At 35.0% G+C, this 15,923-nt stretch overlaps 1 protein-coding gene and 1 long non-coding RNA gene across 9 annotated transcripts in view; one reads left to right on the top strand and one right to left on the bottom strand.

Annotated features, from left to right (window-relative positions):
* Positions 1-3,465, top strand: part of LOC125923070 (uncharacterized) — a 73,750-nt gene extending 70,285 nt beyond the window's left edge. For 5 of the 6 annotated variants that reach the window (XR_007457878.1, XR_007457881.1, XR_007457883.1 and 2 more), the window contains one exon: positions 3,380-3,465. This is a non-coding gene — a long non-coding RNA (uncharacterized LOC125923070). The remainder of the gene's footprint in view (positions 1-3,379) is intronic. The other variant, XR_007457880.1, reaches the window with a different exon arrangement.
* Positions 1-15,923, bottom strand: part of PDE5A (phosphodiesterase 5A) — a 137,892-nt gene that overhangs the window by 60,787 nt on the left and 61,182 nt on the right. For all 3 annotated transcript variants that reach the window (XM_049631103.1, XM_049631106.1, XM_049631104.1), the window contains exons 7-9: positions 14,010-14,077; positions 6,564-6,672; positions 5,516-5,603 (exon numbers count right to left, since the gene is read on the bottom strand). In XM_049631103.1, coding sequence (XP_049487060.1) covers positions 5,516-5,603; positions 6,564-6,672; positions 14,010-14,077 — 265 coding nt within the window. The remainder of the gene's footprint in view (positions 1-5,515; positions 5,604-6,563; positions 6,673-14,009; positions 14,078-15,923) is intronic.

Below are 15,923 nucleotides of genomic sequence, written 5' to 3' on the forward strand. Positions count from 1 at the left end.
AGATTTTTAAGTTATTCAGTAGACTATTACAGTTTTCCTCATAAAGACGCTACTACATATTTCTGGCTAAATTTATTCTTTGCTACTATTATCTATGGGATTTTTTTTCCATTATTATTTTTGAACAGATTTGTCTTGGGATATATTAAAGTTATTTCTCTTTAATAATCTGAAAACCAGGTGGGGTGCCTGAGTGGCTCACAGTTAAGCGTCCGACTTGGACTCAGGTCATAATCTCACAGTTTGTGACTTCAAGCCCCACACTGGGCTCTGTGCCGACATTTCAGAGCCTGGATCCTGCTTCCAATTCTGTGTCTCCCTCTCTCTCTCTCTGCCCCTCTCCCACTCACGCTCTGTCTCTTTCTCTCAAAAATAAAAAAAAGTTAAAAAAAATTTTTAAAATAATTTTAAAACCAGGAAGTTTTAGAACTCTCTGTAGAGAAATACTTTCAGCTGATTCTCTTGGGTTTTCCACTTCACAATCATATCATCTGGAAGTTGTTTTATTTTGCCTTTTCTTTTTCTGTATCTCACATTGTTTCATCTCCTCCCCTCTGCTTTGGCTAGAATTTCCTCTGGGCAATAGTTGTTATTTTTTATTCATTGTTACTTGTGTTTTTCTCTTATTATCCTCATTATATGTGCTGCAGGTTTGCTTATTATTATTGTTTCCCCATTATCTCTTTTTTTCATTATCCCTTCCCATTTCATAAATTTATCATTTCAATTACTTTTCTCTGCTTTCTATTTATTTCTTTATTGGGGGGCAGCATAGAAGGTGAGAAACAGAGGGTGCTGTTTTTCTAATTTCTTCAACTGAATTCTTAGTTCAAATGACTTTATTATTTCTTAATAATAACAAAATAGTTAAAGCTGTATCTCTCCTCTGAGCATAGCTTTGACCATATGCCTTGAGTTTTTATGTTATGTTGATACAACCATCAATTTTCTAAAATGAGGTACTCTCATTTTGGCTTTTGATTTCTCCATCATCACAAAGGAGAATACTTTGCAGTTTCCAAGTGAGAATTTTCCTTCCCACTTGTCCTTTTATTATGCATTTCCAATTCCAATGCATTGTGATTCATGAGAGTGGTCATCAATTCTGTTTTGGAAATGACCGAGTTTGTGTTATATATGTGTGTATCATTAATATTTGTAAGTTTCTGATGGATATTTGACAGGAATTTGTATTTTTAGATTATGAAATATAAAAGTAAATCTATATTTGCCTATTAAATCCACTTCATTTTTTTATAGTAATGCTAATGTTTCCTTATTTTTTCCTGGAGTTTAACTTTCTATGAGATGTGGTGTTCTAAAGACTTCCATTTTGTCCATTTCCCCCTCTATTTTTAATAGCTTTGGCTTTTATATATCAATGATGCTAGTTTATTAGAAATATTTATGACAATTACACTGTCTTGGTGGATTTTAAGTTTAATAAATTTCGAAGTGACCCTTTACAGTATGTTTTTACCTTAAATTTGACTTTGTCTGATATTATTATTGTCATCTCTATTCAAATTTTTCCCATTTTGTGTAAAATGCGTTCTTACAAATGATATATACCTCATATCTTCCAGAAATTCCCTCACTATTTCTAGTCCAGTAAAGGTAATCTTCTGTTTTCTAGTGCTACTATAAAGTTTTTTTTGCTATTTTTGCAATAATTTCTTAAAACTATAATCCTTTGATTTATTTATTTTTATTTTATATATTTTCACTTTTATAATTCTAACATACATTCTTAGTTTAATTTTTTCTCATTTTCTCCCAATTATTACTGTCCCTACAGTCTCATTGCCTGGAACTTATTATAACTAAGCATAATTTACAATTCTCTGAGAAAAAAACCACATAACTTTAAGCATTATAGGCAATGTGTACCATGGATGACACTGCACAGTTTCATTATACTTGCATTAGGAAAATCCTAGCAAATATTTCTATAAGCAAATGAGAAGTTAGTGATATTGCCAAATGGTAACACTTCATATGAAAAATAAAGTGAAGCAGTGTCAAATTTAAACATATAATTTTAGAATAGTTATCTATGCCTTAGAATCAAATTGCAACACAGACATGAGCAGAGGGTTAGGGTAGCAATCCGTTTAGAACACACATTCAGTTAAGAAATACAGTTGACCCTTGAACAGCACGGATTGGAATGGTGAGGTCCACTTATATGTGCATTTTTTTTGATAAATACAGTACAGAACTGTAAGTGTATTTTCTCTTTCTTATGATTTTCTTAATGCATTTTCTTTTCCCTAGCTTACTTTATTGTAAGAATACAGTATATAAAACCTATAATAAATAAAATATGTGTTAATCAGCTATTTTTGTTACTGGGGAGACTTCCGGTCAACAGTAGGCTATTAGTAGTTAACTATGGCGGGATTTAAAAGTCATACATGGATTTTAGACTGCATGCGAGGGGGTGTCAGTCCCCCCTAATTCCCTTGAAGAATCAACTGTACATATTTCCCATACTTCACAATCAAGAATGTGTAATATAACACTACAATATTTATTATATTTTTCATTAACAAAGAGATGAAAATGTAAGTTATTTAAAGTGGAGATGTTCTAAACATTTTTTTGGGGGGGCGGGGGGAATGGGAATGGGACTAATTTCTTCAAAATCTGTCCTGAAATGGGCATGGAAAATAGCAGTAAGAATTCCTGGTAAATATGATTTGGGAAAAAGGCATATTTAGCCTAATAAATAGGGGAAATAATTGGTTAAAATAAATGAATATTGAATGAGAAAAATATTTCCTTAATAGCACTGGAAGCAAAACTCTAGAAACACTCTCTATTAGCCAGAGCACTAAGAAAACATTTGATATGAAACAATGCCTCAGGGAATACAACAGGCCTCACACTGGTCTAATGTCTATAATTTCATCTAAATGTCAGTAACGGAAAAATATGAGGAGGAAGGAAGATTACAAAAAACACATGGTCCTGTCTGCCTTTCCGCATGAAACTCTATGGGGATTCTCTATTAGAATTACATAATAGAGGAATCTGGCCTGTGATATGCAAGAAAAATTATCTACAGCCATGACATTTTCCATGCCACATCTGTGGGCACAAAACACAGGCAAGAATTCAAATTTTCTGTTTTGTCACACTTTTAAGCAGCAGGGAGCACTGGAAATGTTCCTTCTCTTTCTTGGAATCAACTTGAGCCCCCACCAAAACCCCCATTTTTTTCTTTCTTTTTATTAATAGGGAATTTTTCCTCTCCAAAGATAACATTTGCTTGCTTTTGGCTCTGTTATCAAGTAGGGTGACACAAAATGTATGCCAAGTCTGATCACTTCAACTGGTATTTTTGATTTTTTTTTTTTTTTTTGCTCACTTGAAGGAAACGTGACAGAATCACAGAATGTGAACAGATCTGAAAGGTTCAACTCGGCAGAGGTGAATAATGTGCTCATGTTTTAAATGGTTAAAGGAAGAGTGGAGCCAAATGGATGCTGAGTCCCCTCCCCACCTGGGGCTGTTTGCACTTCACTGAACCAGCTCACATTTGTGTCAAGTGATGACAAAGCCTGATGGAGAACTTCCTCCAGCTACTCCCCATTCCCAATTATTATTCCAAAGAGATGCTGCTGAGGAAAAGCAAAGATCTGACCTGATGTAGCAAGTTGCCACTCAGTCCTCATTATGAAAACTTGCTAGTAAATAATGCATCCCTTCTGGAATTTCACTTCACATTTGCAAAGGTCAGAGGCAGCTTATATCAAAAAGCATTCTTTTAAAAAAGCGTAATATTTACAATGTAGTTTTCACCTTGCGCTCCCGACCAAATAAAATTTTTATAATATAACATTTACTTGGTATCATATTGTAAGGCACCCTTGTCAGTTTCCTTATTGCTTATGTTAGCAAACTCATGGATGATAATCTTGAAAAGAAAATGCCCATACTATGTATTCAGCAGCCTCTACTTTTCTCTCTGAGAACTGTGAAGAGTTCAGGTGACCAAACAGCTCGGCTGGGAGTCCCCAGGCTGTTTTATAGAGACTTTACTAGGCAATTCACACCACAGTCAGGGTATGACTCCTGGCCTTGTAGCCTTAGAAACTAGATTACCATGACTGAAGACAGAGCCATTTCTCTGGGGGTAGAGGCACTGTAACTAAGTTCACAAGACTGATATCTAACAGCAGAATATTCACGTACAGCAAGAAACAGATCTGTCCCAGGGAATAGGAGTATGTGCACCTGCAACTCCAGTCCATTGCCTCAAGTCCAATTCACTGATTTATAACTAGAAACAGCTGTCAAAGCCATCCATATATTTTCGAGTATATGAATAATGCATTCTCCTCCTATGAGTTAAGCTACCTTGGGAAAAAAATAATCAGAACAAGGGAAGTCTGATTGGTGGGATGCTTCATAGTATCCCCTGGTGTATCTGTCTCACAAGAAGGATGTGCACCAGCAAAGGCCCTGGAATTACTGATGGCTACAACCTGCTACATCCACTGCCCCCTAAGTGATGGCCTCGCCACTTAGTCAGAATACTCTACCCAGACTGACACAACTTACTACATCCATCTGCACTTGGACAAAAATTCCCTGACTGCTGGACAGAATCTGGATAGGTATTTGTCTTTTTTTTTTTTTTCTATTTTCATTAATAATACCTCTCCTCCCCCATCTTTCTGATACCCTCTTTCAATAAAATTATAGTTAAGTCTTGCAACCTAGAAACTATTCAGACTTTTACTTTAAGGTAAATTGACATTTCTAAGCCTTACTTCATTAGGCTTTTGATTTACAAGTTTAGCCTTTAGAAAGCCTTCATATTTCCTTTATTTCCAAGTTCTTGGGACAATGTTAAAGTTCAGACTATTTTCACGTGTCAGTCATGCACGGCTGACATAGAAAACCTCATATTTTCCATACTACTCTTAATATAACTTGTAATGCTAAGAAATAAAAGTGTCAATAATAGGAAACATCATTCCATTTTGTTCTGAGGATGCATTCTTCCAGCATTCCTGAAGTAGACATTTTTCTATAATCTTAGAATGTAAGCTCCCTGAGGGCAGGGATTTCCACATTGCTTGCTGATTTATTCTAGATCACTAGAACAGCAGAGTGCTCAATAAATATTTTTGAACAAATGAATACCTTCTAAACTCTAAACCACATATTTAACAGAAAATCAGAGCCATGAAGTGATAGCTAAAACAACACACATTGTTGACCTAATGTTTCTCAGTCTACAAACTTTCAACACATCATTTTTCAACAAATATTCTGTTGAAATAGCATTATAATAATTACAAAAATATGTTACAGTTAAGATATTTAACAATGTCTATCAACATTTATCAATGTAAAATTATTTCAAACGTCTTTCATTATTCCAATTTTTATCTTTTTTCACACATTTTATTTCTTAAATTTACACTTGAAGGAAAAAAGCTTCTGGAAATACATTTTTTTCTTTAATAAGTCCAGAGTATGGGTTAGTAAAAGGCTTTACCTATCACTTTATTCTTCTTTCCATTTTTTATAGGCGTACAAAGCAAACTTCTAATGAACTGTTGACTTACGCTTCCTGTGTTTTCATTCTAAACAAAAACAAAAATAAAACAAAACAGGTACAAATTATGAAGAGACTGATTTGCCCATTAGGTGTTATGTAAACTATACTGGACATCTGAAACCACTAATATATTCATCTTTTATTAGCTTGAGATAACATTGGAGTGCAGAAAATGTACAAATAACAATGAAGTTCACATAAATGCAATATAAACCAATTAGTCTTTACATTATTAAAAGTAATAAATATCCTATATTTCTTTTTTTTCATTGTAAACTTTCCAAGCAACTTATGGTAATATTAAGCAAATATTTATGCAGTTATTTACTATACTGGTGTAGCAGATATCTCAATAACTTAACAAGATGGGCAGAATCCAAAAAGCACTACACTATCTGGGATACCAATGCTACAAACTTGTGTTTCTTTAGGACTGCCACTGTTTCTATTGCCCATATTGGGTCTTCTAGATTTGCAAATAACAAAATCAAGGCAGCTGCCTCAAAGTGCAATGCTTTTCCAGAGACAGAAAACATGACAATTCAAAGTTTTCAGTGTCTGAGATACTACTGATCTTTGTAGCTTTGCTGTCAAAGAAAATATACTCATTTCTCCACAGAGCTGCTCACTGCAGTAGATTACCAGCTATATAAGTTTGAGCCAAATGGAATTTAATTTTTTAGGATAAACTCAAGAACTAAAGCAACACTATCTAAGGAATGTCACTGACATTAAGTAGGTAATAAATTGCCTCAAAATTAGTTGATAGTTCATTATTACACATTAAAAAACTGATCCAAGTAGAGGGAAAAATATGTGAGTACAGCTAACCATCCCTTAAGAGATGTTATGAACTATTTTATTTTCCTTCAGCAGATCACTCTGAAAGAGCCAGTTCTAAGACCTTCAGCTGAAGAGTCCTTGTAAGTGTGGATCTGATGGGAAAACACTGTTCGAGCTCCAAGTTTAAAACTGGTTTACTTACTGTCCAGGGAAATCTTTTGTCTTTACTGACATCTGGGATATTAAGTGGTTCCATAGTATTTTTTACATACTGAGCATACATGTAATTGATTCTGTTTGCATCACGCTCCCTGTGGAAATAACAGATATGAGTTCTTTCCGTGAAGTGAAAAAACATGGGTAAAACAGAGTTAAATAAATGATAAGAGATATACACTAGTCTTAAATTATAGGGTAAAGTGTATGTCTTAATTGGAAATGCACTTTAAAAGTGATGATTCACAACTTTGGTAGTTATTACAATTTAAATGTTTTGAAAAGACAAAGACCCATAATTATTCAGATTTCTAAAACAAGTTTTAAAATGTCATAAGTAGTGCTATTACCACCGTTAAATGGGCAGGTTGATTTTTGTGCCATTTATGTAAAATCCATACAAATTTTCTTCCGTGTCTTATTTTTTCATCAGCTTATAGAATGACTGAGGTCCAGTCCCTGTCTGTTTTACTTCCTCAGTGATTTGCTTTATCCACCCCCATAATCGTTCACACATTTCAAACCAAGGGGAAAATCAAATATGCCTGAAAGAATTTTATTAAGTTTTTCTCTCTTCCTTTTTTTCTGCTTTGAGATATTTTATGATACTTTTTTAAATTAAAAATTTATCTTCTTCAAAAAATTTTCTGAAAGTATAGTTGACACACAATGTTAACATTCCTTTCAGGTGTACAACACGGGATTCAGCAATTCTTTTTTTTTTTTTTTTTAATTTTTTTCAAATATTTACTTACTTTTGAGAAAGGGACAGAGTGCAAGCAAGGGAGAGGCAGAGAGAGAGAGAGACACACACACACACAGAATTCAAAGGAGGCCCCAGGATCTGAGATGTCATTACAGAACCCAGTGTGGGGCTCGAGCTCATGAACTGCAAGATCATGACCTGAGCCGAAGTTGGATGCTCAGCTGACTGATCCACCCAGGTGCCCCAGGATTCAGCAATTCTGTATGTTATGCTGTGTACCACAAGTGTAGCTCCCATCCGTCACCACACAGGTGGTTTTACAATACCATGGACCATATTCCCTAGGCTGTGCCTTTCATCCCCATGACTTACTCATTCCATAACTGGAAGCCTGTACCTCCTACCCCTTCACCTCTTTTGCCCATCCCCCCGCATCCCTTCTTTCCCCTCTCTTTCACTCTAGGTTAGACTTGTGTGGAGGTCCACAGTTCTCCTAGCTCTGTCCCCTTTCAGCCTCATGGGGAGTTTCCCCTAATAAATTTCCTGCACATTTAATCTAGTCTTGGCATTTGCTTCTTGGAGAACTTGGGCTAACTGTGACATCCACTGCTTTTTGCACAGTGAGTATCAATGGATGTATATGAATAAATTATTGAGAAGACAGGAACATGGAGCTTGGACACAGTGAGAAATTTCTGTGCTTTAGAACTAAATGGGAATCACAGGCTATACAAGTCAAAGACAGAAAAATCCATCACAGAGACATGGAAACAACAGCTAACGCTGACTTGGTACTTAACACGTGCCAAAAATTTTCTGAAGCATTTGTGTATATTATCTCATCTAGTCCTGACTATAATCCCGCTATCAGTATCCCCATTTTACAGATGAAGAAACTGAGGCTTTGAGGGGTTAAATCATTTACAAAAAGCCCTACAGCTAGTAAAAGATGGAACTTAAATTTCAATCAGTCTGACTTCAGAGTGTATGCTCTTCATCTACTTAGTATCCACAGGTTTTTAAATTGTAAAAACCTTTTTACTACTTTTTATAGTGTTACTGTATTTACTATAATTCTGTTTTCCAATACAAAAATCAATAACAAGTATTAACTAGTATATATATTCCAAGAAAGTGAGCTTAAAGAATTAATTCTATCCATTTTTCATTTTATGATAAAAATGTGCATTTATAAATTAACATCAAGTTAACTAACAATGAAACTATAGCACTAAAATACCATTTTTTCCCTTCTAATTGGATGGCTCTTATGAAACGAAGCACAGAAACTCCAAAACCTCCCACCACCTGGAGACGAGCTTCCCTTCCAAAATTCTTAGGCAACCCAACTCACAACAGCTTTACTGTGCTTTATCTCACTGATGATGTGATTCTAATAATTATGTATAATGTTCACCCTGGATATTTATTTTCATTTTACACTTAACATTTCAAAACTGTCTTCAATGTGTTATTTTAATTTATAAAAGATAATTAGTAGGTTGGTTGGACAAATACTAAGTCATGCTTTTCAACTGAAATGAACGCCTAAAAGAACGATTTGCTTACAGCTGACATCATAAAATTGCCTAGCATTTCATCTCATGGGAGAGAGTTTGGATTGGCAAAGTGTTTAAGACTGAGAATTGGAGAGTCCTGCATTCTATCAATAAACAACTTTAGAAACATAATGAAGAGTCTGCTGGTGAAGTGTCAATATTGGTTTAGTCCTTTTTCAAAATGCTGAAGTCACTACACATCATTTTTAATTCAGAGGTTTGGCAAAATTAGGCCTAATATCTAATTTTTATAAAAATAAAGATGAGTTATATCACCAAAAGGCCTTTTACTGTATCATTAATTAAAGGCTAACTTTATTTTTTTGAGAGAGAGAGATTGCATGGAAGCGGGAAAGGGCAAAGGGCAGCATGGAGACCAAGGCGGGGCTCAATCTCACAACAGCAAAATCCGGACCTGAGCTGAAATCAAGAGTCTGACACCTAACCGACTGAGCCACCCAGGCACCGCTAAAAGGCTAACTTTAAGTGTTTAGCTGACATAAGGCATCAGTGAATACTTTCAAATGCTATACAATTAGTTAATGAATCAGTTAAAATGATCCATGAAATTACTCTCTTTTAAGGTAATCACACTGACCTATTTATTTATCCTTTATAGAAATATCTTTATACTAAGACTATCTTGGAATGATGACAAAAATAAATGGAAAAATGCCTTCCATTTTGCCTACAGAGAGGGAACACACTATTCAAAATAAATCAAATAAATAAGACTACACTTTTTTAAAATGCATATTTACCAGTAGAGGTCACTATCATACCAAATCACTGGGGTTGTTGAGCTTTCATCAGAAATTAGAGGACCAGGCTGAATTTGTAATAAAAATCAAAATGCCAATACATAAAATGTGATTATACAGACATATGCTGCTGTACATATATTCAAAGATAAATGTATATAACTCATCATTTTATGCTCTTTTTTATTTTACTCTTTTTTTTTATTCAAGTATAATGAACATAGAGTGTTATATTAGTTTCAGGTGTACAATACAGTGATTCAAAAATTCTATATGCTTCTCAGTACTCATCAAATAAGTGAACTCTTTTTAAATTTTTTTTTAAACGTTTATTTATTTTTGAGACAGAGAGAGACAGAGCATGAACAGGGGAGGGTCAGAGAGAGGGAGACACAGAATCTGAAACAGGCTCCAGGCTCTGAGCTGTCAGCACAGAGCCTGACACGGGGCTCGAACTCATGGACCGTGAGATCATGACCCGAGCTAAAGTCGGTGGCTCAAACAACTGAGCCACCCAGGCGCCCCATGAACTCTTAAAAAAAAAAAAAAAAAAAAAAAAAAAAAAAAAAAAAAAAAAAAAAACTTTATTTTGAGAGAGAGAGGGATAGAGAGAATCCCAAGCAGGCCATGCACTGTCAGCACAGAGCCCAATGCGGGCTCGCACTCACCAGCTGTGAGATCAAGACCTGAGCCAAAATCAAGGGCTGGACACTTAACTGACTCAGCGACCCACACGCCCCAAGATAAATGAACTCTTAACCCCCTTTATCTATTTCACCCACCTCCCCTCTGGCAACCACCAGTTTGTTTTCTGTATTAAAAAGTCTATTTTCTGGTTTGTCTCTTTGTTTGTTTCTTAAATTCCACATATGGTCATTATATCATTTATGTCATTTTCATATCATTTATATCATATCATTTCATCATTTTATACTGTTAATATAAAGTATCATACCTATGGATATATGTAAATACATTAAATGTATGTCTATATTTGCATATATAGCAATTCATTATGCAATCTGAAAAGTAAAAGAATCAAATATTTACATGTGTTTTATCTAGAAGCTTTCTAAAGCATTCTTTATAAAAAGCAGCAAAGAGGCACCTGGGTGGCTCAGTCAGTTGGTTAAATGTCCAACTTCAGCTCAGGTCATGATCTCGCAGTTCGTGAGTTTGAGTCCCACGTTGGGCTCTGTACCGAAGGCTTGGAGCCCAGGGCCTGCTTCAGATTCTGTGTGTGTCTCTCTCTCTGTCCCTCCCCTACTTGTGCTCTGTCTCTCTCTCTCTCTTTCTCTCTCAAAAATAAACATTAAAAAAATTTTAAAAAGCAACAAAAATGTCATAGCATCATAAAACCAAAATTATATTAATGCTCTTCCTAAGAATAAGAAACTTCATAACTGATCCAGGCAGTAGATACCAGCACTTATTAAAAGGGAAACACACATACTCACCAAGACATGGGCTTATTATCACACATTCAGAAAGGACCCAAAAGTTACTAAAACAATGTCAAATATGCCAGAAAATATAACGGCGCACAGAGGGGCTTAGGAAAAGAATACACATGGTAATAGGATATAAACTTGTCATGACCAGCAATGCCAAGAGGGAAGTGAAGGTCAGTTTTATATTTGTGAACCAAAAACTCCAGGTAGCTGAAAAATCTCAGGTAGAGAGAGATACCATGGTTTATCTACTTTGACTACGCACTCCAGGCCCAAGTTAGCAATAAACGTTTAAGTCAGTTGTACCTTCTGAATCAGATGAATTCCCCAACTGCCCCTAAGTTACATCCGACCCTTTGCGAATTCCTCGAATTGTTTTAATGAGAGAAAAGGTCTTTCATTGTATCACACTGTTAAAAGTAATAGTCTAGAACTAATCAGTTTTGATATACATATAATCACTTAACCAACTAAACTTTAAGTCACCATGGTCAAAGGTGTCTCCATCTTGATGAGGGAAGACATAAGAGGATAGGAAACGTGAGAGAGCATGAGGGGCAGAAGAGAATGAAAGACAGGTCTTCAGACCTACCAGGGGTCAGTCGTAACAGGGTTTGAACAGAACCAGGCTGTGCACTGAAGTACTCTGTTCTTGAAGACAGCTGTAAACTCGGGCAATTCTGCTTTACATGATCTACAGAGATTTTCCGTTTCCGATTTTTTTATTGCATTTATTACAAAAAATTTTTATTATAAACATTTTCTTCCAATTTTAATGAACTTTTTGAAAAATACAAAAAAGTTGAAAATAAAATGAATATCCTACTCTGGATTCCACAATTCATAATGTTTGCCACATTTGTTTTATCTACATATGTATGTGTGAATATATTTACTTGTTTAAATGTATTAAATTTAGATACAGTTACTTATTTATCTTTGGTTGAACCATTTTAAAGGAAGGTACAGACATTCTAATACCTCATCCTTAAATACACCAGGATGAATCTTACAAAAATAAAAAGTTTCCTGCTAACCCAGTATCTTCCTAATTCCAGAGAAAAGTAACGATTATTCCCCCTATCAACATCTACAATCCAATCCACATTCAGATTTCCAATTTTTCTCAAAAACTTTCTTTTGATAGTTGTTTTCATCAAAATAACCAAAATTCATGCATTGCATTTGGCTATCACGTCCAAGATAGTACTTCCCTCCATTTTGTTCAATGACACTGACTTTTTGAAGAGACCAGGCCAGTTATCTTACAGAATGTTCTATAGTTTAGATTTGCACAGAGGTTATCTTCAAAGCACTCATGGTCAGTGAAGCTAATAGCACTTTTACTAATAACAATTTTACTTTTACTAATAGCAATACCATTCACTACATGAAATAATTCTCTAATAGGTTAACTGTAGTAAAAAATATCAAATATCAAATAGTAAAGTTTTAGTATCAAATAGTAAAGTTAGGACAATGTTCTATTTCCATGATCATATGAAGCTTTTATATATAACATCAACAATTAGGGATAAAATAATATTGAGATATTTGAGATAAGTTATTTAAGGGGGTGAAATAATTTGAAACAAATGAACAATGAAAACTGTGATAAATAACACTATACCTAAGAATTCCAGTCACTTTACCCTGCAGACTTGTATTCCTCAGAATAGCCTATCACTTAAGCAAACAACACCAGTTTTTTACTAAGGATGGAAAAGGGAATCTGAGAAAGAACATTTGGTAGTTTATTCTAAGTCCTTATCAAAATTCTTCAAAAAGCACAAATAAAATTGGGGCAATGATATCTCTAACCTCAATCTTATAAATATTTTCTATTATCCAAGTGATAATTAACCACAACAAAAAATTAATACAAATTTTTAAATTACAGAAAATATGACAAACACATGAGCTGCAATAGAGATCTGGTTTGATTCTAGCCTTTGGGTATATGTATTGGTGTGACAGAGATCGTAGGCTTCCTTCTGTTACTAGTTAAATCCCTGTGGCTGGTTACAAATCACAGCACACTTGAAGAGAAGTTTGTTCAGAAGCCTATCAAATTTCCAGTGAGCGTCCAATATTCAATGAAAAATATAACTGCAATATAAACTTGTGGGCCTTAAATGAGTCAGTCCACAAAAATATTGTACATAGGTCTATACTAATTTTGACACCATTCACTATATTGGGAATTCTCCTATAGGTCAACTGTAGGGGGAAAAAAACACTGGAACTTTGTCATCAAAGAGTAAAGTATTTTCAGGAATAAAATTATTGGTTGGTGGGGTGGGGAAAAGCATCCCATAGCTTCTATGTCTTAAACAGGTCACAAAATAACTATTTAGCCAGTATTATATATACAGTTAGCCTTTAAATGATGGGGGGGTTAGGAGTGCCAATACCCCACATAATAAAAAATTCACATATAACTTTGGACTCCCCCAAAACTTAATAGACTACTCTTGACCAGAAGCCTCACTCGTAACATATACAATCAATTAACACACATTTTGTATGTTATATGTATTATATACTGTATTCATTTTTATGTTTATTTATTTCTCTTGAATGTGATCATGAGTGGGAGAAGGGCAGAGAGAGAGGGAGGGAGAGAGAGATCCCAAGCAGGCTCCACACTCAGTGTAGAGCCTGATGCAGGGCTCAATCCCACAACCCTGGAATCGTGACCTGAGCCAAAATCAAGAGTGGGATGCTCAACCAACGAAGCCACCCAGGCACCCCTTTATACTGTATTCTTACAATAAAATAAGCTAGAGAAAAGAAAATGTTACTAAGGAAATCATAAGGAAGAGAAAATACATTTATAGTAGTGTACTGTATTTATTGAAAAAAATCCATGTATAAGTGGACCCACACAGTTCCAATCATGTTGTTCAAGGGCCAGCTGGACTTTTGATAAAGACAGAGGAGAAGTTACCTTACCTTGTTAAAGTATCTGATGATTTTTCTAATTCTTCACACTCCATGTGAAACACACTAGAAAAAGAATCCTGAAAACAGAGGACAACATGGACTGAGAAATAAGTTTGACAATGTAATGAAATCTATCTAGATACACACATGTAAGTGTGTGCAACTGAGGAAAGATGACAATACTTGTGACATTTTTCAAGTTAGACTAAACTGACACAAGTACTCCGTTCCTGACAGCCTCAAGTTGCCTTCCCATGTTCTTACCAGTTTCTGATATTCACTTGCAAAACGCTCATTTGCGTACTACTTGTTTTTTGTTTTTCTACTAGGTGTTAATGAATATGGTAGCTTCAAATTTTCTCCATAGTTATTCAAAATCCACGTTGTAGCTTTTATGCATATATTGATTGCTGTTGATAGGTCTTTTTAAAAGACATATTTTATGAGATCATTAAAATCATTGTGAAGATTAGCAACACAGAGAAATACTTTGGAAGTTACATTAAAAAACAGAATACATATTCATACCCATGCTACATTTGCAACTGAATAAAGAATTGGAGGGAAACACACAAATAAAACAATGATATTAGTTTAATTTGGGGAGAGAAGAACTGAATCCTTTCTTCCCTACATTTGGATTTTTGCTCATGTTGAAATCTTTTTAACAAAAAGTTATTGTATAAATGGACATCAAGCCACTTGATTCCCAAACTCAACAGATTAAGTTGGTTTAAAAAGTGAACAAAATACATTATTGTTCACATTGCTGAGCTATACTGTAAAGCACCAATGATCCAAGTCAGTTGCTGCCATGGCAGATGTTAACCGGTAGGCGCATGAGCTGAATGTTAATTAAAGTGATATTTAAGTTGTCTAAAAAAGCAGCGTTTTACGTATAACTTTCAAAAATTAAATGCTAAAGAACAGGTCACGGAGCAAAAATTGTAAATTGACTTACTGCATTAATGAGTTCTGACCTGAACTTTAAAAGGATAGCTACTTACAATCATCTCCGTATTAAGGACTTTGTAACCGACTGAAACTATGAAATAGTATCTAAGAGAATGCTGACTACCTTACCACAGTAAATTCTCATTTGATATCCAGTTAATGAGACTTAGACACCCATACACCACAAAATGATTCAGAAAATGTTGAGTCATATAGTACAGTCTTACTATCTAAAACAATTTTTGAAATTTTAATATAAATATTATATATCTTTTATTATTCTACTTCCCCAAAACCCCATCAATTCAGATATCATATATGGATTACAGCAGACTACACAAGTGGTGACCCCCACTCTCTTTCCTAACCCACCAATGAAGAGCCTATTCTCAGGGTCTAAAGGAAAAATAAAATAAATGACATAAAAAGATATATCCCAGAAGTAGTGGTTCATAGGTAAAAAGGGAAAGAAACTGCACAGAAGAAAACTGCTTTAGGCTAGGAGCTCTGATTCTAACCATGAATTCAACTGGCCTGTCTAGAAGCAACCAGCACTCGGTGAGAATACTCCATCTTTCCACACACATCTGTTTCTTTACATTATACATCAATGGATTGAAATATGCCAATTAGAACAGTTTAGCGGTTTTCCATTGCTGGTAAAGGATTTAGGACTAACAAGTACCTTTAATAATATTGCCTCTATTGGGCCATGCCCTTTGGTTTCTAGCCGATTTCTGATAAAAAGAAAATTTTATTCCCAACCCACTCAGAATGGGGGTCTACTTGTTCATCGCAACCAGGGCACCACTATTCCTGACCACAAAAGGTCTGCACACCATAATGACAATGTATTTCTCCATCAAGGTAGTGTAGTCATTGACAAAAGCAGCACACGGATATTCCCATGGTAACCACTTAGTGGAGGGACACAAAGGTGAAATGGTGCATGGAAGGCATCCTCTCACC

Source organism: Panthera uncia, chromosome B1 (assembly GCF_023721935.1).
Source record: "Panthera uncia isolate 11264 chromosome B1, Puncia_PCG_1.0, whole genome shotgun sequence".
Lineage (NCBI taxonomy): Eukaryota > Metazoa > Chordata > Mammalia > Carnivora > Felidae > Panthera > Panthera uncia.